Source organism: Fundulus heteroclitus, chromosome 3, assembly GCF_011125445.2.
Source record: "Fundulus heteroclitus isolate FHET01 chromosome 3, MU-UCD_Fhet_4.1, whole genome shotgun sequence".
In the NCBI taxonomy this organism is placed as follows: Eukaryota; Metazoa; Chordata; class Actinopteri; order Cyprinodontiformes; family Fundulidae; genus Fundulus; species Fundulus heteroclitus.
Window position 1 is genome coordinate 9,694,542 of NC_046363.1, and position 26,492 is coordinate 9,721,033.

Here is a 26,492-nt window from a genome sequence, read left to right on the forward strand (position 1 = left end):
CAGCGTGAACTATGTGACTGGTAATATAAAAATCAACAGCAGGTAGGACGGTGACCTTATGACATTCCACGGCAAATCCAAAACATTTTATAACAGCTGATCCTCAGTTTTGATGCTGACTTTTGACTAAAATCAGGCAGATTGAAGCAAAAATAACCCTACAGCTCACAACAATGGAGGTCTCCACTCCCTTTAATTGATGTATTTTTACTGAATTTTATATTTCTAACTAAGCACAGCTCTAAAGATAAACAATAATAACAATTGCAAACGAAAGGTACAGGCAAAATCAGAATTTTTACCATATGAGGAAAACCGCCATCATTAGTAGCCCTTCATATTTCCTGCTTATAAAGGCAGCCTGATTTTTATTTATCAGTCTTACACTCGGTTCCTTCATGTTTCCATTAGGTAAGCAATGGCAGCTCGAAAGGACAGACGCAGGGATCGAACCCCATTGGAGGAAACCCATGAGGAGAAACATGGTGTCCCATCTCCTGGAGACACCTTGCCCTGGAACCTGTCCAAGCTCCAGAGGGTCAAACGCTCCAAATCTGCCTCAGCAGAGGTTCTGGATCCAGCCGAGAGGGCTGTGATTCGCATCGCAGGTAGGGCAACCCCTAATGTGTTTGAATGCGGTATAAACTGCTAGCGTATGATGTACTTCATCTGCTAAGCTAACGTGTTGTAGCACACAAATGCACACCCTTCAGCCTGCTGTATTTCTTTCTGTGCACTTATTTGTGTATTCCATCTTATTTGTTTGTTAAACCAATTTAAATAAAAAAATCACTTCAGCTCGTTGGCCAACAGAAACTGTTTATAGTAGTAAAATATAACAGAAAAAAAAACATCAAGGCAGTATATGTTGGCTCTGGGAGGGGAGAATGGATCTTAAATTGTTGATCTTTAAGGAATTGTGAGTTGATTAAAACCCTACTTTGAGATAACTCACTACTTCTGGAAGGATGTTATGGTGTGTGTCCACGCGTACTTAGCTGACTTTAATCTGTAGGATGATTTGAATTTAGTTTAAAAGAAAATAATAAAATCAAAGTTATGTTTCACACTTTTTTTTTTTTACATAGAAAAGCGTACAGTTGTTGCTAAAGACAGAGGTTCTTCTGTCCTCATATGGACTTGGTTAGGGCTAATATAACACCTGGATTACTCTGTGGGGGGTGACGGCTGCTGTGAAATTTGTGAGAAGCACAATGTTTCTTGCCTGCTTATGCAAGTATAGCAATGTTGGATTTGATTGCCTCCGATTAAAGGCCAACACATACTTAGTAAAAGGAGACATTTGCTCTCTCTACCAAGGCTGAAACAGCAGGAACAAAGTGCTTCCTGGCCCGATTATTCCATATTTCACAAGAACTTGAGTGCAGAACACCTAGAAAGTCTTCATAGACTGAACAAGCAGGATTAGTTGCAAAAAAAGACAAATGCTTTAATAACATTGTTAGTGCAAAGTCTTCCTTGACCTTAGTTAAAATACAACAGTTTAGACTTGTCATAAAGATGTCATTAAGTGTTATTACCCTAACAAGACCAAGTGACAAGTAAAGAGATACACTTTCTTTTAGATGTTTTGCACATTTTTTGCATTTTTTTTCTCAAACCCATCTTGCCCCACCACTGTCTGTTAAAAACATACAACAAACAACAACATGAGTCTAAATAACATTTTAAAGGTTTGGAATTAAACCTGTTATGACATATTTATGATGGGTTATGATTTCTTGGTTAATGTCAAGTTGTTCTAACCAAGACATTTTAAGCAATGTCAACTTTGCATTAAAAGTTTCATAATTTACTGAATGACACGCAGTGACAACAGTCACAAACATGCCTAAAGACTCCTTCATGTTCATGATAGGTGTTATGTTATGTTTCTGATAGTCTAATGCCAGCATTATGCACAGCCTTTCAAATCAAGTATTGCCCTATTATCAAACTTTTAAATAGAGACGGTATATGTATCTGTGTCTATTTGATATAAAACAATTAAGACAACTTTCATTTCTATTAGAACCTGAGGACATTTCCACATGGGCAGAGCTCTTGTGTTGCTTGGATGTGTTGCTCTTCTTGTTATGATCTTACCGTATTTTCAAATAATTAAACAGGCTTTATACTTTATGACAATTGCAGGTTAAAGGAAACCTCAAATGTTACACACACAGTACAAAGTTTGAGTTTGTACCCTTTTAAACTATTTATATCATTCACAGGCAATTGAAATATGGGCATATACACTAAGGCAGGGGTCACCAACCTTTCAGATGTTAAGAGCTACTTTAATGGTACTGTGTCATACGAAAGGCTACCTGTAATGAACATGGAACAAGAAGAGTCAGAGCTCACCATAACTTTATGTAATATAAACAAGTTTTTAATGCATTTATTATTTTAAATCTATGTTATTACAAGCATGATTAAAAAGGAAGAGCAACTAAATAAAATGGCATTTTAGATGCAGCTCACTGGAGGGTTGTGCTATTTTTTGAACAGGCTTGAGGGCACCACATGTGGTCTTTGGGGGCTACTTGGTATCTGCGGGAACCGTGTTGGTGACCCCTGCTCTAAGGCATAAAGTATAAGTTGTGCTCATAAGAGTCCTTTTATCCAAAACGTTTCTCAAGCTAGGAGTGGGAACATGACTAAATTGTCTGTATAAGCATTAGAGGAAACTTTTTTCCTGTCCCATGAGGTTGCAGCACCTTTCCTGGAATGTGCTGATTGCTTGGGGCTGATGTGTTAGATCCATTTATAAGCTCCTTCGGTCAAACCGAACCTCATTTAAAATGCAACTGCAACAATAAATCAATGACAATGTTTTAATAAGCATGGGAAGTCTGGATCATTTATCATATGCAATAACCATCACCCACTATAAAACAAGAGATGACTGGTATTATTAATACTGCAACCACTTGACAAGTAAAAGGAGGTCATGTTATAAATCTTATTATGATGTCATTGCTTCTAAATACAGTTTCTATCTGTGTAATGACTGCCTTTTACATGATGCAACTCCACTTCGCGGGCTGATGTTATCAGCCATAATTGTTTTTTGACAGTGATATGGGCCTTAGAGTTGCCACATATAAAACAAAGTTGTAACATTCAATAAAAAAGTGTAAGAATGTGATTAAATGTTCCGCCACTGGTTCACCAATTAACACACTATATAGATATCTTATGAAAAGGAGAGATTTTATTAGTAATCTTTAGTTATCTTTAGTTATTACATCATGTGAGCAGAATATATATATATATATACATATAAATATATGTATATATACATATAAATATATGTATATATATATATATATATATATATATATATATATATATATATATATATATATATATATATATATATATATATATATATATGTGTGTGTGTGTGTATAAAATGTGTATATATATATATATGTGTGTGTGTGTGTATAAAATGTGTATATATATATATATATATATATCCGCGCTGGACCAATCGAGTGGCTGGAATAGAGCCACGCAAAGTTTGATTGATTCAGACAGACAGCACAGTAGCAGGCAGACGCGCTGACGGCTAATGTTTGTGCAGCTGTAACCTTCAGGTAACTGAAAGAAGGAAAAACAAGACACAGAGAAGTACATCGTTGACAACAAGGGCCAAAACAGCTCAGTCGTCTGGAGGTGTGTAAGCTCTTTAAAGCAAGTTAGCGTGCGCTGCAAATTATGTCAAGCCCATGCTCCAACAAAATGTGGGGAAACCACCCACAGACATTATATAGGGAGACGCCCCATGGACCAACATTGTCAATTGGAGCTGACGATTCAGCGCGGCAGTCATCTTTGATGGGTCTCTGACACGCCCCCAGTGCATTTATTTGTACTGAGGAAGCTGTTTGCCCAACTAAAATAAATCATAACTCCTTGAATTTGTACCCGATTTTCACACGGTTTGGTTTGCTACAAACGGCAGAAAGGTGGCAATGATACAGAAGGCTGTCACACTTAAAAACGTGTTTTAATGCTGAAGTAGATTGTTTAAACAATATATTTCATAAATGTATGGTCTTTAACAGACAGACGTGGTCTGGCATATTATTAAATATGTATATAAATTAGTGCTTTCATGTTGAAATACTTTGTTGTATGCTTTTAAAGAAAGATACATGTGGTATTACAAATTAATAAATGTATAAATTAATACATTTTTATATCTTAATAAAGAAACCAGTTGTAATGTTCATAATTTTTTTTTCACTCTCTCTCACATGTACAAGCCTGAGCCTTTACACATCAACAACAATTTCTTCGTATTTTTGCATGCTGTGCATGCACACATGCATACACACAGTTATTTTTAAAGCCTGTTCTTTAAAATTTCCAGGTCATTCCAGTTTCTTACACCACCCTCCTTGCCAATAGGGATGGAGCTTAAGACCCTTGAAAGACAACTGTTTTATCACAGCTTCCTGCATGTGATGGTACTCTGTAAGTCCAGGGTACTTAATTTGGTATAGTAATTCAGCCTTAATTTGTGAAATACAGCGATAACAAATTAATAAACATAACATTATGGTCAATCTTTTGGCTTTCTGTATTTTTCTCACAAACTAAAAACTCATCTTCAGAGCTAATCTTAGCCCAAAATGGTGATCTGCACCACATGATCTACTTTCAGTCGTTATTGCCGGTTGTTGTGACCGCAAGCTGCACACATTACAGGCAAATTTGCTCCCTCTGGCAAATTTAGTCCCTCTGTCGGCTCCTATGCCAGCTGAGAGTAGGAGACACCCATCCAATATGGCAGCGCCGCAGGATGCGCTGTAGCACGTAAAGAGGCATCTACGTATATAATGTCTATGATACCACCAATCTGTTTGACCAGCTGAACCGGTGCCCCCTGCAGGAGCATGCCTGATGTAAAACTTTACAATCCCAGACTAGAGTGAATATTTAGCACCCCCACACCCCACCCCACCCACTCAACCATAGAGTCGGCTTTCTCTAGCATCATACCTTCTGATAAAAATACTTACATTTTCAGTGTCTAATTTATTTATTGGACATCAACAAGCAAATATATCCATCTTTGGTATGTTCTCCTGTAATGCTTGAACATTTTATCTTAAAATATACCTTTTTATTCCTTCCATACAGCATAACGTTCAATGGCTATTAATATTTCAGATATTTTCTGAAAAATCGGAACTTCTGATATCTTCAAGTCTTCCTTAACCGTACCAGGGAACATTAAAGACTGACAAAAATAGCCATTTGTTTTATATCATGATTTATATCTTGAAAGGACTTTTCCTCCACATCTCCCAGCCCCACCTTCACATTATGTTAAATAAGCTCTCCCACGTTGCATTGAAACATATGCGCTGTTGTCTGATTTAGCACAACATCTGCTCGACTGAGTTTGTTTTCTGACAACCTCCTGGCTTGGAGAACGTTTTGTCACCTTTACCAGCTGTTTTAGGCCTCTATTTGCATTCCATACTTTGCCTCTTCTGGTCATCAGAAGGCTGCGCTGACTGACCAGCTGGCTGCTGAAAAACTGTATGCAGATTAGTTTGTGTTGTCCTCAATGCTAAAGTGGTATGCAACTGACCGTGCTCTGCAATGAATGGATCGCAGAGCCATAATGTGCCAAAGACTTTAGATTTATAAATAGTTTTACTGACTAAATGTCTATACATCCAGGCACAGATGCAGTAGCAGAGTGGAAATAAAACTGTTTTTATACATGATTATAGTGTATTAACGTCAGGATCTTTTTTCATGTAACTATAAAGGCAGCAATGGTTCCTCATTCTGTATCAGGGTAATATCTCAATTAAATTCTTAAGATGTCATTTTGAAATCCAAGTGTAAAAATGCTAAATCATAACTCTGTGTCCCATTTGGTTAAATTACAGCTACAAATTTCAATGTAGGTAATTTGGATTTCATACAGAAGAATAATGATGCATATTTCTGGATTAGTCGTAGATGTGATAGTATGTTCTGCTTCGAAGGTGAAGCTTCTTAGAGTCTTGTAGCCTCTAAGAAGTTTTCTTCAGGAGTACCCTATTTATTTATTTCTATATGTCTTGTCATCAGCTTTGACCTGGTTTACCTTTCCTGTAGAAGAAAAGTATGATGCTCCCATCCCCCAGCCACCATGTTTCAAAGTGGGATTTGTCTTGTCAAGTTAATGTGCAGTGTTATGCCTCTAATTATATATTTTTTTATGTTATTCTCGTTTGGATGGATTACCTTCTTCGACATGTTAATTGTGTTTCCTACGTGACCTCCTTATGAACTCCAGGACCACTTTTTATGGCTTTCTTTCAAGAATGGCTTTCTTCTTGCCTTTCTTTCAAAAAAGGGCAGATTTGTGAAGGGCACAGTTTATATTTGTCCTGTCAACAGATGCTCCCACCTGAGCTGTGCATCTCTGCAGCTCCACCAGAGTCACCATTGAGCCTATCGGCTGTTTCTCTGCTTAACTGTCTCCTTGTCTGCCCCATTAATTAAGGTGGACTGCCATGTCTTGGTCGGTTTGCAGCTGTACACTTTATTTTTCAGATAAAATGGTGGAAACCTTAAAGAGATCTATTAGAATCTAGCTTTGACAATAAATTCATTGTTTGCTTATAATATATTTTTAATGTTTTGTTTAATTATTTGTACACCAGTGTTTCACAAAGAGCAGCTAAGTTATCAATATCCCTTTTTATCTTAAAAATGTCAAACTGTGGTAATATTTACCAGCAACAAGAGGCCGATTTAATTGTGAAGCTTCGGATATTAAAGTAGAATAAAACACCTCATTTATTTCAGTACTTTAGCTCTGCTGTATCAAGCAGATTGTTGTTTAAAGGTTCTGATAAATGACTAATTTAGCTGCCGAGTTAAAAGTAGAAAAACAAATTGTTCCATTTATGATTTACACAACGTTGTTTTGGAATACAGTTGCACTGCATATTATTCACTACTGAAAAAAATGCCACAAATGGGATAATGACTCATTGTTACTCAGGAACTTTGTTAAAATGCATTTAAATAATCTGGTTGTCTCAATGCGGGGCTGTGAAAAGGAGAGAAGTAAACTCTTGTAGGAACGACAAGAGAGTGTATGTGATTTCCTGGTCCCCCAAGGCTTTATCACTTAGTTGTTTTCTGTCTTTTACTGACGTATTGGGTTCTTTGTTTTAAACTTACGCTGATTAATGCTAGCAATGTGAATTTTCTTTCCATTTTTATCATACATGTGTTATTAGCTCCTAAATGGCCGACTTGAACGTTATGCAGGCCGTCAGGTGTTTATGAAACCATAAAGATGTTGTAGTGTTCAGAGCATGGCCCTGGGGTCGGTGCAGTAGGACGACACGATGCCAAAAGTCATCTTTGATGTTTGGCTGAGGTATGCTTTGAGACTTTTTGTTTTGTGTTCTGGAAGCTTTTAACTAAAGGCTCAAATTCTTGTTTTTACTAGAAAAAACAGAGACTTCATAGACCATTCAAGCTCATGATGGTACTTGTCGCAAAGGTAATATTAATGTCACAGATCGGTTGTATCTTTCATTCAGTTTTTTTCAAGACTAAAAACAGTCCTGCCCTCTTATCTCTTGTAATGTGATGCACAGTGCTGTGGAAACCTTTTTTACCCTTATAGATTTGTTCCGTTTATGCGTTTTGCCGCACCTAAACGTTTCAGATCATCAAACAAGTTTTAATGTCTGACAACGATCATTTGAGTAAATATAAAAAGTAGTTTTCAAATTTTAATTTCTTGCGGGAAGAAAAAGTTATCCAAACCAATCCAGTTCCAAGTGAAAAAATAATCTCCTCATTTATATCATGAACAAACTGTGATTACCCTGGCATATATAAAAAAGCAACACTTCAGGCTCCGATCTAAACAACCTCAACCACAGATGAGATGAGAGACAAAGTAATTTACATCTATGGCTTGTAAACCCAATCCGTTTTTTTGTTGTTACGTGGAAACTATAAAAAAAATCTCTCTGGCTTTGGGACTCCAGCTAACCACAGTGAGATCCATTGTTCCACAATCCTGGGTTCTTTTACATTTGCTGTAAAACAGCATTTAGGAAAAGAGCATCACACCCACAATGAAACATGGTGGTGGCAGTGTGATGCTGAGCTGCATCTCTTGCTGTAAAGGTTGTATTTCTGCAAATCCTGAATGGTAATGTGTTTCCATCCATTTCCGACCTCCAGCTCAAGGCTCTATGGTTATGCAGGACAATCATTGAAAGCAAGTCCCTCTCTGAATGTCTGAATGGCTAAAAAAAGAAAAACATTTAGAGTGGCCTAGTCAAAGTCCAGGAAGACATCCAATGGAGATGCTGTGGCGTGATCTTAAACAGTCCATACTAACCCTTCAATGTTTGTAAATTGAAACAATTCTGCAATGAAGAGTGGGACACTTATTTCCTGTAATTTGAAAAGCTTGATCACAGATCACATACTTCTTTACTACTACTACTATTATCATTATTATTATTATTACTATTATTATTATTATTATTATTATTATTATTTAGACAATTTGGTCATGTTAAGCAAAGGATGTATGTTGTTGCTTACTGAGGCAGTTCTATGGCTGATTTAAGACATAAACACAGCTAACTGAGCATCATAAAGTGATATTTTACAGTTATGAGATTCATGATGGGTAATTGGTCTCAGATGATGCAACAATATAGGATATGAACCTTGGCCTCATACAACCCACCTTGCAATGTCAAGGCAAGTTATTTCGCTGTAGTTGGATTGTGTTTGCTAAAAGCAGACTATACTCACAGCCATAGAGTGTCTGCTCAGGCATTGGCTGATGGATGGGTATCTCTGCTTTAACAGCATCTCCACCGAGCGCTGCTTAATAATACATGATGAGCAGGCTATGATCTGATCCTGAGAGAATGCTGCACACAGACACTCTCTCACTCACACTCACCTGTGTGGGAATAAAGCCATGCTCAAGAACAGAGGTGTAAATATTTCAGCAGTATGATGTCGCTACTACGCCACACATTATGAAGCAAACCTGTCGCTATGTCACTGTATGATGAGATGGGAAGAAAAAAAAGCCTCTCTTCAAAGATCCCTAGACTGGGATTGTCTGTAAACATCAGTTTTCAATTCTTGCCACAGATTTAGCATTTTGGCCGGGCCATTGTGAATTAATTTACTATGACCCAAACCAGAGGTCTTCAACGTGGGGGGTCGTGGCCCCTAGGGTATTGCGAGATATAGTCCCGACCACGCCCCCGTCCTGCCCCGCCTGGCTTGTAAACCCATTCTGTTATTTGTGGCCACACGGAAATTAAGAGAACTGGTGACAGAAAAATAATCCAATTTTTGTATTTACGTTTAAGTTACTCATGTGATTAAATATGTATGCTCAAAAACAACAAAGGGAACACTTAAATAACACAATTTAACTCCAAGTCAATCCCACTTCTGTGAAGTCAAATTGTTCACGTAAGAAGCAACACAACTGACAATCAATTTCACCTGTTGTTGTTCAAATGGAATAGACAACAGGTGGAAACTATAGAAAATTAGTAGTTCTGCAGGTGGAGACCACAGACCACTTCTCTGTAACTCTGCTTTCTGACTGATATTTTGGTCACTTTTGAATGCTGGCGTTGTTTTCACTCTAGTGGTAGCTAGAGTGAAAACAACGCCATTCACATGTAGATTCACCTGGAACTGATCGCCCCTCACAGAGGAGAGTCGTTAGGCTCATGGTTGGCCTGGCTCACAGGAGAAATGTCGTGGTCACATGTGTGGAGGTGTGAAACTTGGCAGGAATCAAACCTATTGCCGTGTTGTACGTTTTTGAGAGTTGAAACTTAAGCCCTCCTCCTCTGTTCAAAGTTGTTTTTTCTCACTTTGCGTGAATGGCTTCCTTCAACCCTTTCTCAAACCATCCGTCTTCTCTGTCCAAAATGTGAACACTCAAAAGAGTGTCCTTTGTGCTTGAGGTGCAGGTAGACGGCTGAGTCTGAGTCTAGCTCAACACAGGAGAGCTACCTCCTCAGGACAAGACCGAATGTAAAAGGACAATAAGTAAAAGATCCAAATGAAATACATTGAAGCTTGTTCCTGATGAAATGGGCAAAAAGTTCATGGGGCATGAATGATTTAGCAAAGGACTGTGAATGTTCATCCTCAGCTTCATAAGAACACTATATAATTAAGCATATAATATATATATATATATATATATATATATATATATATATATATATATATATATATGCATATTCTGCTGAAGCCAGAGAACAGCTGATGGTTTCACACACAGCAGTAACTAATATGACCAGCAGGTGGCGTTTTCTGCTGGAAATGTCAGTTTGGCCAACAGCATTCATTCTGAAAAACCGTCACTGCGTCTGGAAAATATGTCACATTTTCCATCCTGTCCTCAAACAGCACTTACTGCACAGTGCACTGCTTGTGTCCTTGATCTTACTGAGCTCAGCTTTATTCCAGCAGACAATAGGTTGCATGCCATTTGGAGAAGCCTTCCACACTGAACCCTTTTTATTGCTTCACTTTTACAGACTTTGTAGCTTTAATGGGCCAGAATATCAAATGCTTATAAGTGCTTACATTTTTCAAATTCTGGAAATGAATGATGGCAGATTTGGGTGAAACTAGACAGATTTAAAAATCTCTAGCATTTTGTTTCTGTTTTTTTTCTTTCCTTCTTCTTCTTTTTGGTTTATCCAGAAGAGGGAGCCAGGTCTGTTTTTGCAATGGTCTTGCAGGTCTTGTTTGGCTGACCCTGGAGACATTTTACCAACAGATTGCACCATTCTGACAAATGTAGCAAACACTTTTTATAGGCATGACAGGCTGAGAGTAGTCAGAGAAAAGGTCATGGGCTTGTTAAGTCAAAGAATCACACTCAGAAGATAACATAGTTATGTCCTATCAGCCTATCACCTTTGCACTTTTGTCCATACTGCAGTTTTTAGATACTGTAGGTTGTTTAAAAAGTTTAATATGTCAGATGGATGCACAATAAATATCCTTTGCAATGTTTTTCATCTCACATACTTCTTACGTAATGCAAGCAAATGTGTTTAACTGCAAAGAATACAGCGGTGTCCTCATGGAATGTATTTCTGATTCATTTTGTGGGGTGGGGGGTAATAGTAAAAAAAAAAAGTCATCAAAACAGTGCAAACCACTTCACCTCATCAAAATATATCTGAGGATAAGCTAGGAACAGGTGGGGTATTAATTCATCATCTAGAGGCAAGCTCTCAGTTGATCAGCATGACAGTTTTCAGCATTTGTGTGTTTTAACGCACAGTTCCAGAGAAGCGTACTGTGTCTGCGTAATCTCTCTCACTGTATGTGTTGTGATCTGTAAAAGATCGTCAGTTCACTTTTCAACCAAACGCTGTTGACAATGCAGCTGTTCCTGTTTTGTGAGTCTGACCTCGTAGGTTACCAAATGAAAGGCGCCACTCCTGAAGAAAGCCCAGGGACGCCAGGGTCACATTTTATCGGGAACCTGCGGGGTGTGTCTAACCTCAGGGAAAGTCAGTTAATAATGTCGCAAGACGTTCTTGTCTATACACAGTAAACACACAGTACTGGGTTTGTTCCAGAAAATCGACAAGATAAAACGCACATGTATACTTTACGAATTTAACCCATTCTGTTTCTACCATAGCAAATGTGAAACTTTCGACGAAAGAAATCTTTCAAAATGTAATTATCTACCCAGATAGACACTTTATTATTTAATTCAATTCAATTTTATTTATATAGCGCCAAATCATGAAACATGTCATCTCAAGGCACTTTACAAAATCAAGTTCAATCATATTATACAGATTGGGTCAGATTATACCGATTGGTCAAAAAATGTCCTATATAAGGAAACCAGTTGATTGCATCAGAGTCCCGACAAGCAGCATTCACTCCTGGGGAACCGTAGAGCCACAGGGAGAGTCGTCTGCATTGTACATGGCTTTGCTGCAATCCCTCATACTGAGCAAGCATAAAGCGACAGTGGGAAGAAAAACTCCCCATTAACGGGAAGGAAAAACCTCCAGCAGAACCGGGCTCAGTATGAAGATCCAGAAGACACTTTATTATACATTCTAAGAGCTTTCATACATCTACCACCCCCCCCCCCCCCCCCCCCCCCCCCCCCCCCCCGTATTATAGGCTTTTATTTTGAAGTTTAAATGAGGTGTTTACCAGAAATGTCTCCTCAGCTTGTCACTTTCCCCTCCTACTGCAACATCCCTGCTAAGTGACACTTAAAAATGCAGCAAACATTTACTACCTGTTGGACCAGGGCCCGCGGATGCAGATCGCAAGCTACTATGGAGCACGCAAGCTCAGTGCCGGATGGTTAAATGACAAAAGCTTGGGCGGGTGCCAGAAAGAATGTGCGTATGTGCAACAAGCCCCCCAATGCACCTGTTGAGCATTGTTCAAAGAGGTCTGGAAAGCAAACACTCTGCCCATATATGTGCATGTGTTCACGGCATATTTTGTGAGTATCTATTTCTCACAGTAAGATTCACAGATCGTTGGGTGTTTCAGCGTACCCCGGATTAAACAAGCTCATTAGGCTAATTGTTGTATTAGAATCTGGCTTCAATGTAAGATCATAGGAAGCTTGTTAAACGACGCTAGGCGCCTATAAAACTCTTAGGTGTCTTCGAATTGAAAGTGATCTAGTAGGAACCTGTGCCAGAGACTGTTTATAGCGTGTGACGTGTTGAAGCCTTACTCGGCGCGGTCGCCACTCACTGTTTCCAACAACTGTAGTTCTGATATCACAGAGTGAACTTAGCAACTTTGCCTTTGGCTTCCTCCATGCAGGTATGGCTTCACGGCATGATAACCTTCAGTCAAAACAACCAGATTTTACCGTGTCATGGTATTTACATAGAAATATGAAACAAAAATGTCTGACATGTGAGCCAGACTTCTTATATCTGTTTGAAGCTGAAGTGATATCATGATTCTTACAGTTGTCAAAATCTATTTTAAACATTTTATTGTTATTCTGCTATTTAAATCTGAACCAAACAACATATAAAATTAGCACCTGCTAAATTAAGATCTTATTATTAGACTTTTTTTTTACCCTTCTGCTCCTTATAGGGTAACACTAGAGTCTAACCAGCTCAAGTTATTTGCTTGTTTTACATCATAGCTTTCCACCTGCCGTCCAATAACAGTATTATAAGAGTAATAGGTTGTGCTACTTTAGTCTCCCCACCATGATTGTTACATTCTTTTATTATAACTATATATTGACGACTGTTTGTTTTTACGAAAGTGTTTCCTAACAACTGAATCTAAGTGTTGGCGTTTTTTCAGCCAGCTGACCAGCAGTGTGCAGCAACAGGTCGGGTGCAAACGGTGGCGTGTTGATCTCTAAACTCTGGTCCCTTTAACGCTTTTGGTGGAAACAGATCATGAGGATTTCCATCCAGAGGAACTGTAGGACATAAAGCTTAAGTGGTCATGAAACCCTGTGGTCTACATTTAAATGGAAAGTAGAGTCTAGAAATGTATATCCTTTAATCATGTAATATAAACAAAATTAGAAAGGCCTGAGAAGTCTAAAAATTGCAGCAGAAAAATGGCAAACCCTGCGTATGTGGTGATGGTGGTGAACTTTCCATTTGGGCCGAGTTTAAATATACAGAGGCCCGAATGCTTCTGCAGCAGCAGCAACAACAACGGGGAGTTTAGAGAGGACTTATCGTGTTTCCTGTCGGGAAATTCTCCTGACTGATGTAATTTTGGCCTCGACCAAAGAAATGACTGATAGTGAGGCTTTGCAGGGATTTTCCTTTTCCTTTTCCTAATCTCTTCCGTGCTGCCATTGGCCCGTGCGGTAAACAGCATGGATGTCGAACAGGGAGGATCACCTACTCAGTGTCCTCGTTATTTCACGAGACATCTAGAATGGCCCTTCAAAGACATCACTCAATACCTCTGTTAGCTCAGATGCTATTGCTGTTTACAGTCAGCATGTTATCAGGCATATTTAACACTGCTGTCTACTTTGATATTGATCTTGCATCTTGCTCATAGCTAAGATATTTGTTTTTCTAACTGGTTTGTCTTTGGTTTCGGCCTGTCACTGACTTTTCACATGGAAACCTACAGTATGCTGAATATTCAGTAGTCGCCCCTTACCTGGATCATGGTGGTGGATGTCAAAGGCATGTCTGTTCTGAGAGTGCATGTGAATATATTCATGATGCTGCAGGCGTCGGTTTTCTCAGAGAATGACTTAGACAGGTACCAGCACAGACAGGGTGGACGTTCTCTTAGGCCTAAGGCCCAGAACAGTGGATAAAACGTTTTGTATTTGTTCATTTTATCATCTGGAACGTCTGTTTTAAATTCCTGCCCAACATTTATTTGTGATTAAAAGGTTCTACTTCACTGCAAAAACGGATCTAAAAATAAGTAAAATGTTCTTAAAGTTAGTGTATTTGTCCTTGATTTGAGCAGGTAAATAATATTATCTGCCAATGGAATGAGTATCTTTACCCCTAAAATAAGATAATTAGACATCCTACACTTGAAATAAGATGATGGAGATGAGTTGTTCCTATTTTAAGGGCAAAAGTCTTATTCCATTCGCAAATCATCTTATTTACCTGCTCAAATCAAGGATAAATACACAAATTATAAGAACATTTTACTTATTTTTAGTTCCGTTCTTGCAGTGAATTGATAATGCCAACACTTTAGCTCTATCCTATTGTTTTAATAAATTACTTGTGTTTTTCATATTCTCACATTTTATGGTAAAGATTTCTTTTTTATGGAAGGCCTTAGATCTCAATGCCATTATCTAGTCTAGATATATATAAGGTGAGAAAACAGAGCTTCCTTATAGCTTCTATTTGAAATTGAGCAAGGAAGGTTCACTAGCTTGCAAACAGGATGCCAAAACATGCAGAAATTCTGTTAATTCTTTCAGCTAGCAGTGAGCATTAGGATGTACAGTACATTTTGTATTAGGTTTGAGTGTAAATACTTTAGGGGGATTGTGCACAAACACAGGGAATGAGCTTTGTAGACCAAAGGGCAAAGTTAACACAAATCTATCATGGTTGTTCGGTGGCTTGTATGCGACCCTATTATGTACAATTAGTAGCATGCTAATGATGCTCCACCAAGGTTCTAGAAGTATGCCGCTGCTAAATCAGCTTACATTAGCTGATTCAGATCAGCTAACACGCTTATATGGCTTAGACATAGGCCACATGAGCATGTCTATTCAGAATGAAACTCTGGGTGGTCAAATCAGTTTAAGCCGTTATCATAGGCCCCACATTTGAAGGCGTGTTTAAAGCTTAACAACCTGAATCTGCAGTATGTTTAACACTCTTATCTTGGAGTAAGAAAGGCAGTAATCCATGGACATGGTCTTGAACCGGAAAAGGGTAGAGTGCCTTCTCTGTGTCAGGGAAGATGTCCTGCCCCAAGTGGAGGAGTTTAAGTATCTTGGGGTCTTGTTCACGAATGAGGGGAAGATGGAGCGGGAGATCGACAGGTGGATTGGTGCAGCGTCTGCTGTGAAGCGGGCGCTGTACCGATTCGTTGTGGTGAAGAGAGAGCTGAGCCAAAAGGCAAAGCTCTCGATTTACCGGTCGATCTACGTTCCTACTCTCATCTATGGTCAAAAGTTTTGGGTCGTGACCGAAAGAACAAGATCACGGATACAAGTAGCCAAAATTAGTTTTCTCCATAGTATGTCTGTGCTCTCCCTTAGAGATAGGGTGAGGAGCTCAGTCATCCGGGTAGGACTCAGAGTAGAGCCGCTGCTCCTCCATGTCGAGAGGAGCCAGTTGAGGTGGCTCGGGCATCTGGTCAGGATGCCTCCTGGACGCCTCCCTGGTGAGGTGTTCTGGGCACGTCCCACCGGGAGGAGGCCCAGAGGGAGACCCAGGACACGCTAGAGGGACTGCATGTCTTGGCTGGTCTGGGAACGCCTTGGTGTTCCCCTGGAGGAGCTGGCCTAAGTGGTTCGGGAGAGGGAAGTCTGTGCCTCCCTACTAAGGCTGCTACCCCCACAACCCAACCCTGGTTAAGTGGAAGAAGATGTATGGATAGATGGAAGAAAGGAAGTAGTTCTTGACCTGTGCTGTTTTGATGACAGTTTCAATTAATAAAGACTGGCTAATATCACTTAACTAATTATTTCTAGTTGACATTGTTTCATGGCCTCCTATCAACATTAAACTAAAGGAATATTTGTCCGGAACAGAGATTCTGTAAAACCTGTCGAAAACAGGTACCGCAGGCATCGATTTATGCGTTTTGTACCTGGAAAAGATAAGGTACGATACAACCAAGACTGGATTAGCATGCGATAGAAAATGGGTTGAAACCCACAAATGCAAATAAATCGTGTTTGGTCTCATCTCTTCATGTTCATTCCTGTTCTACTTATTATTTGTCAATGCTTTTCAAATAGGCTGAATGCTTTTGATCTCATCTCTTTTGAAATATAGAGCAATCCAATCTGTTCAAGTGGTGTTAAATAATGTATGCTACTATGATAGATGGCAATCTGTTGGCTTGTTTATGTATCCCACACCTCTCACACGATGTCACATGGTTACTAATTAGTTTTCGACGAATCTCACACTTAAAAAGTCCCTCCTAGACTAATGGGGCTGAAGAGTTATTGGGCCGTGTTCTTCTGCTGTCTCAGTACCTCAGCTGCTGCGTCGGTGCTGTACCAGCAGAACCCTGCCGCTTCAGCTTGTGTGTCTTTAAAAGGTGGGGCCTCCCATTCATACTCCTATTTCTGACTCAGGCAGTGGGAGGGTATGCAGGAGAACAGGGGTGGGGTAATTGTGAGGGGTCACGGGTGGGGGGAGTGGCATCGGGCTGCTGAGTGAAGTTGGGAGCTGTGGAGGTTTCACACAGCTGAGAGAGCAGGCAGAGGACAGCACAGGCTGCCTCACACTCATTCAAATCACCTTAGGCACAGACAGAGGAGGAGGAGGAGGAGAAGAAGAAGAAGGAGGCGCAAACAGCAGCATGGCTATGTACGAACCTGCCTACCTGCCTCCCAACGCCGAGGAGCAGGACTTCATCCAAGCTTATGAAAATGTCAGAGAGAAATACAAAGGTGGGACCCTGCGGTTGCGTCTGAGTGATGACAGCTTGAACGTGGCTCCATGTAAATTGATGGAAAACATGTGTTAACGTTTGTGTTTTTCCTGGCAGGGCGGGGGGGTCAGATTCATTGGTCTATTTTAGGTGTTTCTGACTCTGCGCGGGTGCAAAGCATGCGGGGCCGCAAACACACCTCGCTCACCGATGCGCGCGCGTGTGTGTGAGAAAGTATTTGTGTGTGGAACAAAGCGGCAGTCACGAACGCCGCATCTCTCGGCCCGCTGAGTGCTTTATTGATCGGCGCACATGTTTGCTGTCACTCCTCCACCCGGCCTGCGCGGGCGCATTGTTGCTGAAGTCCGGTGGATTTACACAAGCGCTTTACTTTGAAGTGCGAACTTAACGGCGAGCCCGGTGTGCCGACCTCTGACCTCCGTATGAAAGGGGCTTAGCTGAAGTCTGAGCGCCGCTGATAGTTATCTTCCATCCAGACACGGCAAGGACGTTAACAGGTGCTGGTGAGCAACGGGGGGAAATTCATTAATTCCCCACAGGGAGGGGCTTGCCTTTTCTTCTCAAGTTTAGATCCCGTTTTATACCAAAGTTAGCTGCTGGGCATCGTTTCACTGAAATGCTTCACATCGCTTTCCTTTTGAAGGAAATCATTATTGGCTTTTAGGAAAGAAATTCAAGTAAAATGGGCGTTTTGAAGATGGAAAATTCGCAGCTATGCATGGATCATATTTCTTCCCTCATCTCTGCACTCATCTTTTCTTCCCACTTCCTTTTTTCACATGATGTCAGCAGCATCTTCTCGGCACTTTTTATTTCTAATCCCAGTTGGCATCCCTGTAAATGTCTTCCTCAGATGTTAGTACTTGTTCATTTAAAGTTTTATTTTCTGTGCATTTAAATATCCAAAAGGCGAAAAAGCTTCTTTTTTTTTCAGATTTTGGCCCAGATTCTCTTTCTTCCTATCATGCCTTAAAAAGTGCGCTGTCCATTATATATAAAATGCTGGCATTTTATTTAAGCGTGACATTTTTGACACGTTTAAATAACCATTAAAGGCATTTGCGATGTCTAAGATGTTCTTTACTTAGTTCTAGCTGCTGATCTGTGAACCATAGGCTAATAAGAAGCAGGAGCTTCCTTCGTGGCAGGTGTTTATGTTCCATGTTCCTGTCTTGATAGTGTCTCGGCTCTGCAGCAGTCCAGCTCTCCTTATTAAGGCACAGCCAGTTGGAGAGCTGTCTGATAGTTGTCATGTTTCATGTCTTCTTTCTTCAGAAGCACGCTTCATGTTTTAGATTTCTCTTAGGCTGTTGTGAAGGAATAACCTTTGGAGTGGGTAACTGTGGCACGCATTGTGACTGTGTTTGTTCTACATACATGTGCAAGATGATGCTTTTGGTTTGTGAACCCCTTCAAGGCGACGTTGTCAGATTCTCAGGTGGGTTTTAGGTCTGGACTGGGCCATCCTGACAGGTCACAGTTGACGGTTGTGATCCTGCCGACAGCTGGACGTTTGCCTCAGTCTCAGTTCTTTTGCTGCCTCTTAACAGATTTTCTACCAGGGCTGCCCTGTATGCTGTTCCGTCATCGTCCAATCAACTGTGATCTGCTTCCTGTTTTCTACTGAAGACAAGCCTCCCCCTGCCATGATGCTGCCAGCACAATGTATCACTGTGGGGATGGTGCTTCAGGGAGACCGTTTCCGCATAACTCGCCACAAATATCACCTTAAACACATTAGACGTGTCGCGCTGATGTGAGCCAAGACAACCCTGGTTAGTTGACTCCCATCATGGATAGTGTTAGAAGAGATGTTGGTTCTTCTGAATAAAGGCTTGGAAAAACAACTGCTGGGTATCTACCGTGGAACAGACACAGCCAGTGTGGGTAGTTTGATTAGAAAAAATAAAAAATAATAATATGGGTGTGTTTTTGTGACCCATGTCAGATGCTGCTGGTGTCTGTTGTGCTTTACACAGTTTGTGGCAACCTGAGCTGTGGACCGTTGCAGCTCCTGCAGAGTTACCATAGGACGCGTTGGCTGCCTCTTTGATTAACGCTGCCCTTGCCCTATTACACAATAATGGATAGAACTTATTGGAAAAAAAAGTATGCCAAACATTTGAGATTTTTTTTAAAACCGTGTTTAAATCATGTCGTTTTTTTTCTTTCTGTTTCACTATGATGCTTCGCTTGGTGTCATTTGTTCATGACATAAATCCTAACTCTGTTCATTGAACCCTGTGGTTGTCATTTGACAAACTGTGCAAAGACTCAAATCTTATCAATATTTCTGTATGGCGATAAAACTTTACATTATAAACTCTCGCTGATCAGCAATCTCTTAGAAATAGATAACGTTTAACCACTCCTCCATTTTTTTGCCACATTTATGCAAGGCACACGGTCATGCTTAGGTAGAGATCCCAGACCAAAACGTTTCACCCCAATGTAAAAACTGAGGTGAGATAACTTAAGTTTTTTTTTTCCCAACTGCTTAATGTTTATAGTTTTGGGTGACTAGACTATCGGCAGCTCACAACTCCAAGCTGATATCATGTAAAACTTTTTCTGGATGCTAGAAAGCTGTATCTTCAGTATGCTACCATGCAAAGGCATCATTTGCCTATGTAACCACCGAATCCCTCTAGAGACATCATGTAGGCGTGCATGTGTGCCTGCTGGTGCCGTGAGTATATTCTTTGTTGCTGACTGGTCCTCTCACTATCATATCCGTGTTTCTATGCTTCCCTCAAATGCCGCGGTAGAACCATGCCAAGAAAGATTTTACTGCTTATCCATCCTTGCTTTGTGTGTGGACACTGAGCATGTGGTTTTCAGTTTTTACATACTGAAATGATAAAAGGTTCTTTTAAATGTTGTCCTTGAACGCCCGACAGAATGATTCGTTCTCTGCCTGTCCCCTGCACCTGTTTAGAAGGGCCTACCAACTCACGTTTATGTCAGGGCGAAAGTAACTAATTTTTTTTTTTCCCCCACAAACCTCATCTGGGTGCAACTGCAGACGTATTTCATTGGGATTTTATATGATAGATCAACACAAGGTATCAGATCGTTGAGGAAGTGGAAGGAAAAGAATAAATGGTTTTTCATATGTTTTGCAAATAACATGTTTTAAAAGGGTAGTGTGAAACGCCTACATGAAATCCAGCTGTTCGTTGTCAAGCACCGTGGAGACTAACGAACATGTTTGAGAGGTCAGACATAAAACTTAGGCAAAATCTATGAATGGTTAATTTAACAATAAACAATATCCCAAACTTTAAGCATCCAGTGCAGTCCTGTTCGGTCCATAGCCGAAAATGGACAGAGTATGTCATGACCGTACCATGCCATGGCCATTCACTGACCTAAACTGACGGGCCAAGAAATTAGATTGTTAATCAGAGAGGCTGCAGAGATCCACAGCGAAGCTGGAGGAACCTGTCCATGGGACAGCTAGTAATCATCCAATCCACACCTCTAGCCTGGGAAGAAAGTGACCCGGTCAGATAGAACCAACCCTTTGGGCTTAATGCAGAACCATATTAGGAGGCCTTAAGTCCTCAACGCGATCGACTCCGACCCGCGGCGCTTTGCCGCCTGTCTTCCCCCCTCTTCCTGTCAGCTCACTGTCAATAAAACGCATGCCTCTAGAGCCGCAAACACATTTTTTTTTCCTGCGTCGCTCTCACAGCGTCACGGGTTAGCTTGGGTGTGAGTGGTTGAAATAGCACGTCGATAAAGATGACAGACAAGTGGCTTATCCAATCATATGCAAGGAGTTTTGATAAGGCCCAGCCTTCAAAAAAGGCAATTCCTATGGATCAGTCCCAGATGGATGTGAGTGAAGCTAGGCGGAGTGAAATACATCTGGCTAGAGTCAGGTTAGTGAAGTGTTACCTTCCAACAGGATCCAAGGACCCTGAACATGCAGCCAGCGCTATCATTTAAATGGTTTCGTTTAGCCTATTAATGTGTGGCCCAGTCAACATCTAGATGGAAATCCAACTCCATTTACAAATGTGTTTCTTCACCCACAGATGATGATTCATAGATGTTTTAATCTGACCGAGCGCAACCTATTTTACAAAAACGTTTTTTTTAGGTATGCAAAGCAGGTAAAGACATACGCCAAAAGACTTGAGGCAAATATTTTATCAAAAGGCACTTCTACAAAGAATCAGGCTGATTATTTATTTTGGCTTTCTCTAGCAAATACAAAATAAACTCAACTTTCAGTTATCAGGTTGCTGCCTTACTTCCTGGCTTCACCATGACTACTTGAGACAATACGAGCCAGTGTCAGCCTCTCGGCTGAAACTCCTATCTGCACTCTTTCCATGGCCTGGTCTGTTTTTGCTCTTTCAGTTTCGACGTGAGTTTCATGCTTCAGACGCTCGGCGCAAGCCCCCACCCTCGGGTGGCTGACCTTGGTGGACATGAAATGGTCGGTGTTGCTAACATCAAAAGTTTAGTTGTGTTCAAAACGTCCTAAAATCAGGCCAATAACTATCTTCGGCCATCGTTTAATGATCGGTTAGAAACTACTATTTAGATCATTTCAGCAGCTAATCTCCCAATGACAAAACCCAGGACTGAAAAACCCCCATTGACTCGACATCACAAATATTTTCCAAATGATCAGTCTTGTCTAAGGTTGCTCGCTGCCGTCTCGTTGCCTGCCGGCCGGCTGGACGGTCAGGGCTTGGCTGTCTTCCCGCTGTCCTTTAACACAGTTTGTCCCAGCAGCTGATGCTGATGTTACTGGACTTGTTTAGCGGGGAATTGCCCTGATCATGATGCAGGGGCTTTTCAGCACGCACGGCCACGGCCACGGCCACGTCCATAGTCTGTCTAAATATAGCTGCAGCCATGTTCAGTTCACAAATTAAATGTGAGATCTAAGTTGTTGTTATGAGGTATCAAATCCCCGGTATGTTCTTAGCTGAAGAAATCAGACTTGTTTTGCCTGACTGCCAAATGTTTTTTTTTTTTTTATCTATATGAATAGATGAAATCAGAGACACATGTGCAGGAAATAAGAACATTTATTATAGGTAGTGCATGGATTTTGCTCCATAAATCCTGTTTATTTTGCTTCCATTATTTTTCACTATAGATATGAGCTGCAAAGTAGTGTAGGAAGTGTTTTGTTTGTCACACTCGTATGCGATGTGGCAGGTCCTTCCAGAGACATGCCAGCTATGAGTGTGCATCTTAGTTTAGGTCAGGAATTATAAACAGATTGTTGGTAACTGTCGTCTAAAACTTAAAGGCATTGGTTGATTTCTCATAGTATACACAAACTGACCTGCTGCTTGTGGGATATTTTCCTTTGATTTCTTCTGCTGCTGCAGTGAGAGTAAAAGTGGATTTTCAGAATTTGTAATAGTTTCTTTTTTTATTGGCCATTCCCATGCATTTATTTATTTTTTTGGCTTGGACTGGCTGAATGCCAGAGGCTGAGAAGTATTTAGAGATCAGACCCAACCAAACTGGTCTAGCAGAGCCCTTCAAAACAGAGTTAATTCCCATAACATATGTATGATGTTGTTGAGTATCTTAAGTTTTTTTTAGTTTAGTTTTTAGTCCCTTATTTTTTTTGAAGTTTTAGTCAAACCTCTAATGCTTGCTTTTAATTGGCAAACAACTTAATTTTATTTTAGTCCTGTTTCAAATCTTGCCTGTATTTAACTCACTTGTCACGGTTATTACATTCAGCTCACATAGACATAGACGACTCACAACACTGAGATCAAAATAATGGAATCTTTTTTTCAGAGCTAATATTTAATTTACTATATATCTGCTCTTAAGAATCTGTAAGGGGTGGAGAATGTTTAAGTCCATGCTTGAACTGTCTCTCTATTGGGACTTTTATGCTTATCTTAATGTAAGTGTTTTGCGTGACAGACTTCAGTGAAGTCACTTCACTTTGATGAAAAATATGATGGCGATTTAAGATCGTATACGTGTAGTTTTAATATTAATTGTTTTTCCGGTTGTGCTCTTGCCTCACCAGTTACATGTCAACGTAGACCTCAGTGGGTTAGAAAACCCAGGTATTTTCCTGCCTGTTAGTCATGAACGATGGTAGACATGGTGACCTTTTGCTCGTCTGGAGGTTTCTTTTGCTCCTTCTGATGCTCTAAAACACAGAAAATGATTATCTCAGCCTAATCTGTTGTGGGTTTGCAACAAGCTGACACAGTTGATCCATGTCTGCAGCAGCAAGACAGCTTAGACCCAACTAATGTTGCCTGCAGGTTATTGTGGGAGGATGTTTGACTTTTAGGATGTGTTGACAGCTTTAAGGCGCTTTAATGATTTCAGCTGGTTATGTGAAAATACAGAATCTGACTCATGTTTTGCAGACTGACTGGTTAGACTCAGGGAATAGTGCATTCCTGCGTGCACAGATATTATCAGACGTTTCTTACATTAGTCAGTTCCACAACAAGATAGGATCGCCAAAATGTGTCCATTGCTCATTCATTTGTTTGTTCCTTTGTTTGTTTGTCCGACTTAATAGTCGCTGAAGCAACTGGTGGCAACAGTAACTGACTCTAATTCAGTGTTATGTCTTTTTAAACATATAACAGATTAATGACTGGAACGCATAAAGTTTTCACGCCTTGCTTGATTGTACAAATTGAGAAGCTATTTTTTTAATACTGGTAGCAATGCAGTATTTAATTCATTTTGAGGTCGGCCTAATTCATGTGCTAGTTCCTGGTGAGTATGCGGAAACCTTTTCAGGACTCTTTTTCTCAGCTGCAGCGCAGCCAGATGGAGCCATTTTGAAGTTTTTAATGCTCCCTGGTACCTGCTATGCAAACTAGAATGGTAATGGAACTTTCCAGCTACTGTGCTGCTGTCACATATAAATGAAGATAAAGCACAGCAGGCCGTGCCTGTCGGGTCTCGCTCGATGAATCACGTGGGTTAGGCTCGGTGCCGTGACAGCTGACGGTAGTTTTGCACAAAACAGTTTTCCCAATTTCCTAATTTATTTATTTATTCTGCCTGGAAAACATCAGCAGTGACACATCAGAGCAGAGGTTGCGCCGGGGCAGGGTTTCATCAGCAAGAATGTGCCAGGATTCCCTAAGAGCCTTTTAAGGGAGAGAAATGAAGCTCGGCGGCAATCTTCATCCGATCTGTTGGCCTTCATTTCACGCGTCTAACGATTTGACTTAACAGAGGCTGTTCTTCCTTCGTGCCTGATGTTCTGGTGCTCACGACTGTGAGGTTTGTGAGAGATGGAAGCTGTGAAAACAGACATAATAATGTAGGCAGGGAAACATTTGACCCTGAGGTATGTTCCACTGTAGTCACAGCATGTATCCACACATAAATTATTTGAATCTACACTCATAAATGCTAATGGTCTGCAAAAAAATTTAAATAAGACTAAATAAAGTCTAGTTGTGAGTTGTTTTAATTTGCTACATTTTTTCAATTACAGGCTTGATATTCTACATACTCATTAATTTAAATTCTATGGTCTTTAAGGGCTGAAAACCCTGTTGAATGACGCCAGACGAATATGGTAGTGAAATGTTCAGGATTGTAGTTGTCTTTAAATTCGACACCACCGTCTAACAGGATGAGCAAACGGCAACAGTTTGGGGCAGGTGGTGTTCGTCTGGGACGGTGACTTAAACTTTTCAGTGTCAGTAATGTCTATAAAAGACGCAGAAAGCTATTTAGCAGGACACTGCATTTTCAATGGTCTACTGTTCATTCAGGATGCTAAAACAGAGCTGGAGTTTGGCGCACACGCTGGAAACTTTGCTTCTTTTGTCATTTCATACTGTAGCAGTTTTGGTCATTTCACACCCCACTCACTTCTTCAAACTGGCGAAGGAGCAGGTTGACCTGGACCCGGCTTCGGTTAGATATCAGGAAAGGCTGAGCGCATTACCGAAGGCTTTCTTAATGGAAATAATTAATGACCACTATGTGGTAGACAGGCTAGAAGGGTATGACATATATAAAAAATTAAAATAACTAAATCAACAAAAACTAGGTTCATCAGGTGAAAGCTGGACATAAAAATGCAGATCAGAAATCCACCGCATATAGCTGATTAGTGCATTTCTATTTATTTATTGATTTATTGCGTTAGATGTGATTCTCTCACAATTGGATTTCATCAGATTTTTTAGCATGTATTTGTACTGTACTCCTAAATTATGTTTTACTCTTACATGCATTTCCAGACAGTGATATATATATATATATATATATATATATATATATATATATATATATATATATATATATATATATATATATATATATATATATATATATATATATATATATATGTGTGTATGTATATATATATATACATCTATCTTCATTTCTTAGAAGACATAGTGCCAGTGAATAAATGTGTCCTAAATGGCTCTAAATGTGGACCGAACGTTTCACGCTTGCTTTTGGACATTGCTGATTCGGACTCTTTTAATGCCGCTCAGCAGTTCTGCAGTTGATGATGTTTCGCTTTTAAGGAATGATTTGATTCATTCTGACATCTCGTTTGCTTTCATACAGCATGAGCTCTGCCTGGCCAGCAGACTGAGCAGAGCGGGAGCTGTCGTCTCATTGTTAGACAGGCTCCCAGGTTTGAAGAGCACTTCAGCTTTACTGCTGCCATCTTTCACACAAGCAAGAAGCCCTGTGCTAATTAAGCAATTCTAGCTTCTTTTTACGAGACCTGAAACACATGGTTTCCTGGATTCCTTGGAGGAAAACAGAGGGGGTGGAGGAAACATTTGTGTGGAAAGTATTTTGGTCCTAACACCTGTGTTTTGTCTGATACAAAGACTCTTTTTGTCTTGACTCTGTGCACGGGGCAGGGCTGCAACGCTTTATTGAGGCTGTTATTAGTCTGGGATTTTTGCTTCAAGGCTCTGCTGAGCTATGAAAAAGTTGCAGGGGAAAACAAAAAAACATCCTTAGGAAAAGCGGTGGAGTTTACTGCAGGCAAGTGTGTGTGTGTGCGTGTGTTCCTGTACTTGCAGCTGAGTGAGAACACTTTCTGCTCATTTTACTAGTAAAGTGAGGGCTTTGATGTAAAGTGAGGACCTTTTGGCTACGTTGACACTGCAGGGAAATGCAACCCAAATCCTTTTGAGTTATCTTTTTGCCCATATCCGACCCATATCTGTCTTTTTCTGGGCCGTGTGAACGGCCCAATTCTGATATTTTCACCCCCCCGCCCTCCCCCAAGAAAATCAGGTTTATGACACTTCCATAAGTGGTATTAATTCAGATACGTGTCCGCAGTCTGAACAGTCAGGTCGCAT

General features: G+C 40.3%; 1 protein-coding gene across 4 annotated transcripts in view; it reads left to right on the forward strand.

The window, feature by feature from the left end:
• Nucleotides 1-411: 411 nt before the first annotated feature.
• LOC105933390 (plectin) overlaps nucleotides 412-26,492 on the forward strand; it is a 146,149-nt gene continuing 120,068 nt past the window's right edge. For 3 of the 4 annotated variants that reach the window (XM_036129892.1, XM_036129910.1, XM_012872888.3), the window contains exon 1: nucleotides 412-608. In XM_036129892.1, coding sequence (XP_035985785.1) covers nucleotides 419-608 — 190 coding nt within the window. In that variant the 5' untranslated portion in view covers nucleotides 412-418. Of the gene's footprint in view, nucleotides 609-16,972; nucleotides 17,171-26,492 lie in introns of those variants that run through there. The other variant, XM_036129894.1, reaches the window with a different exon arrangement.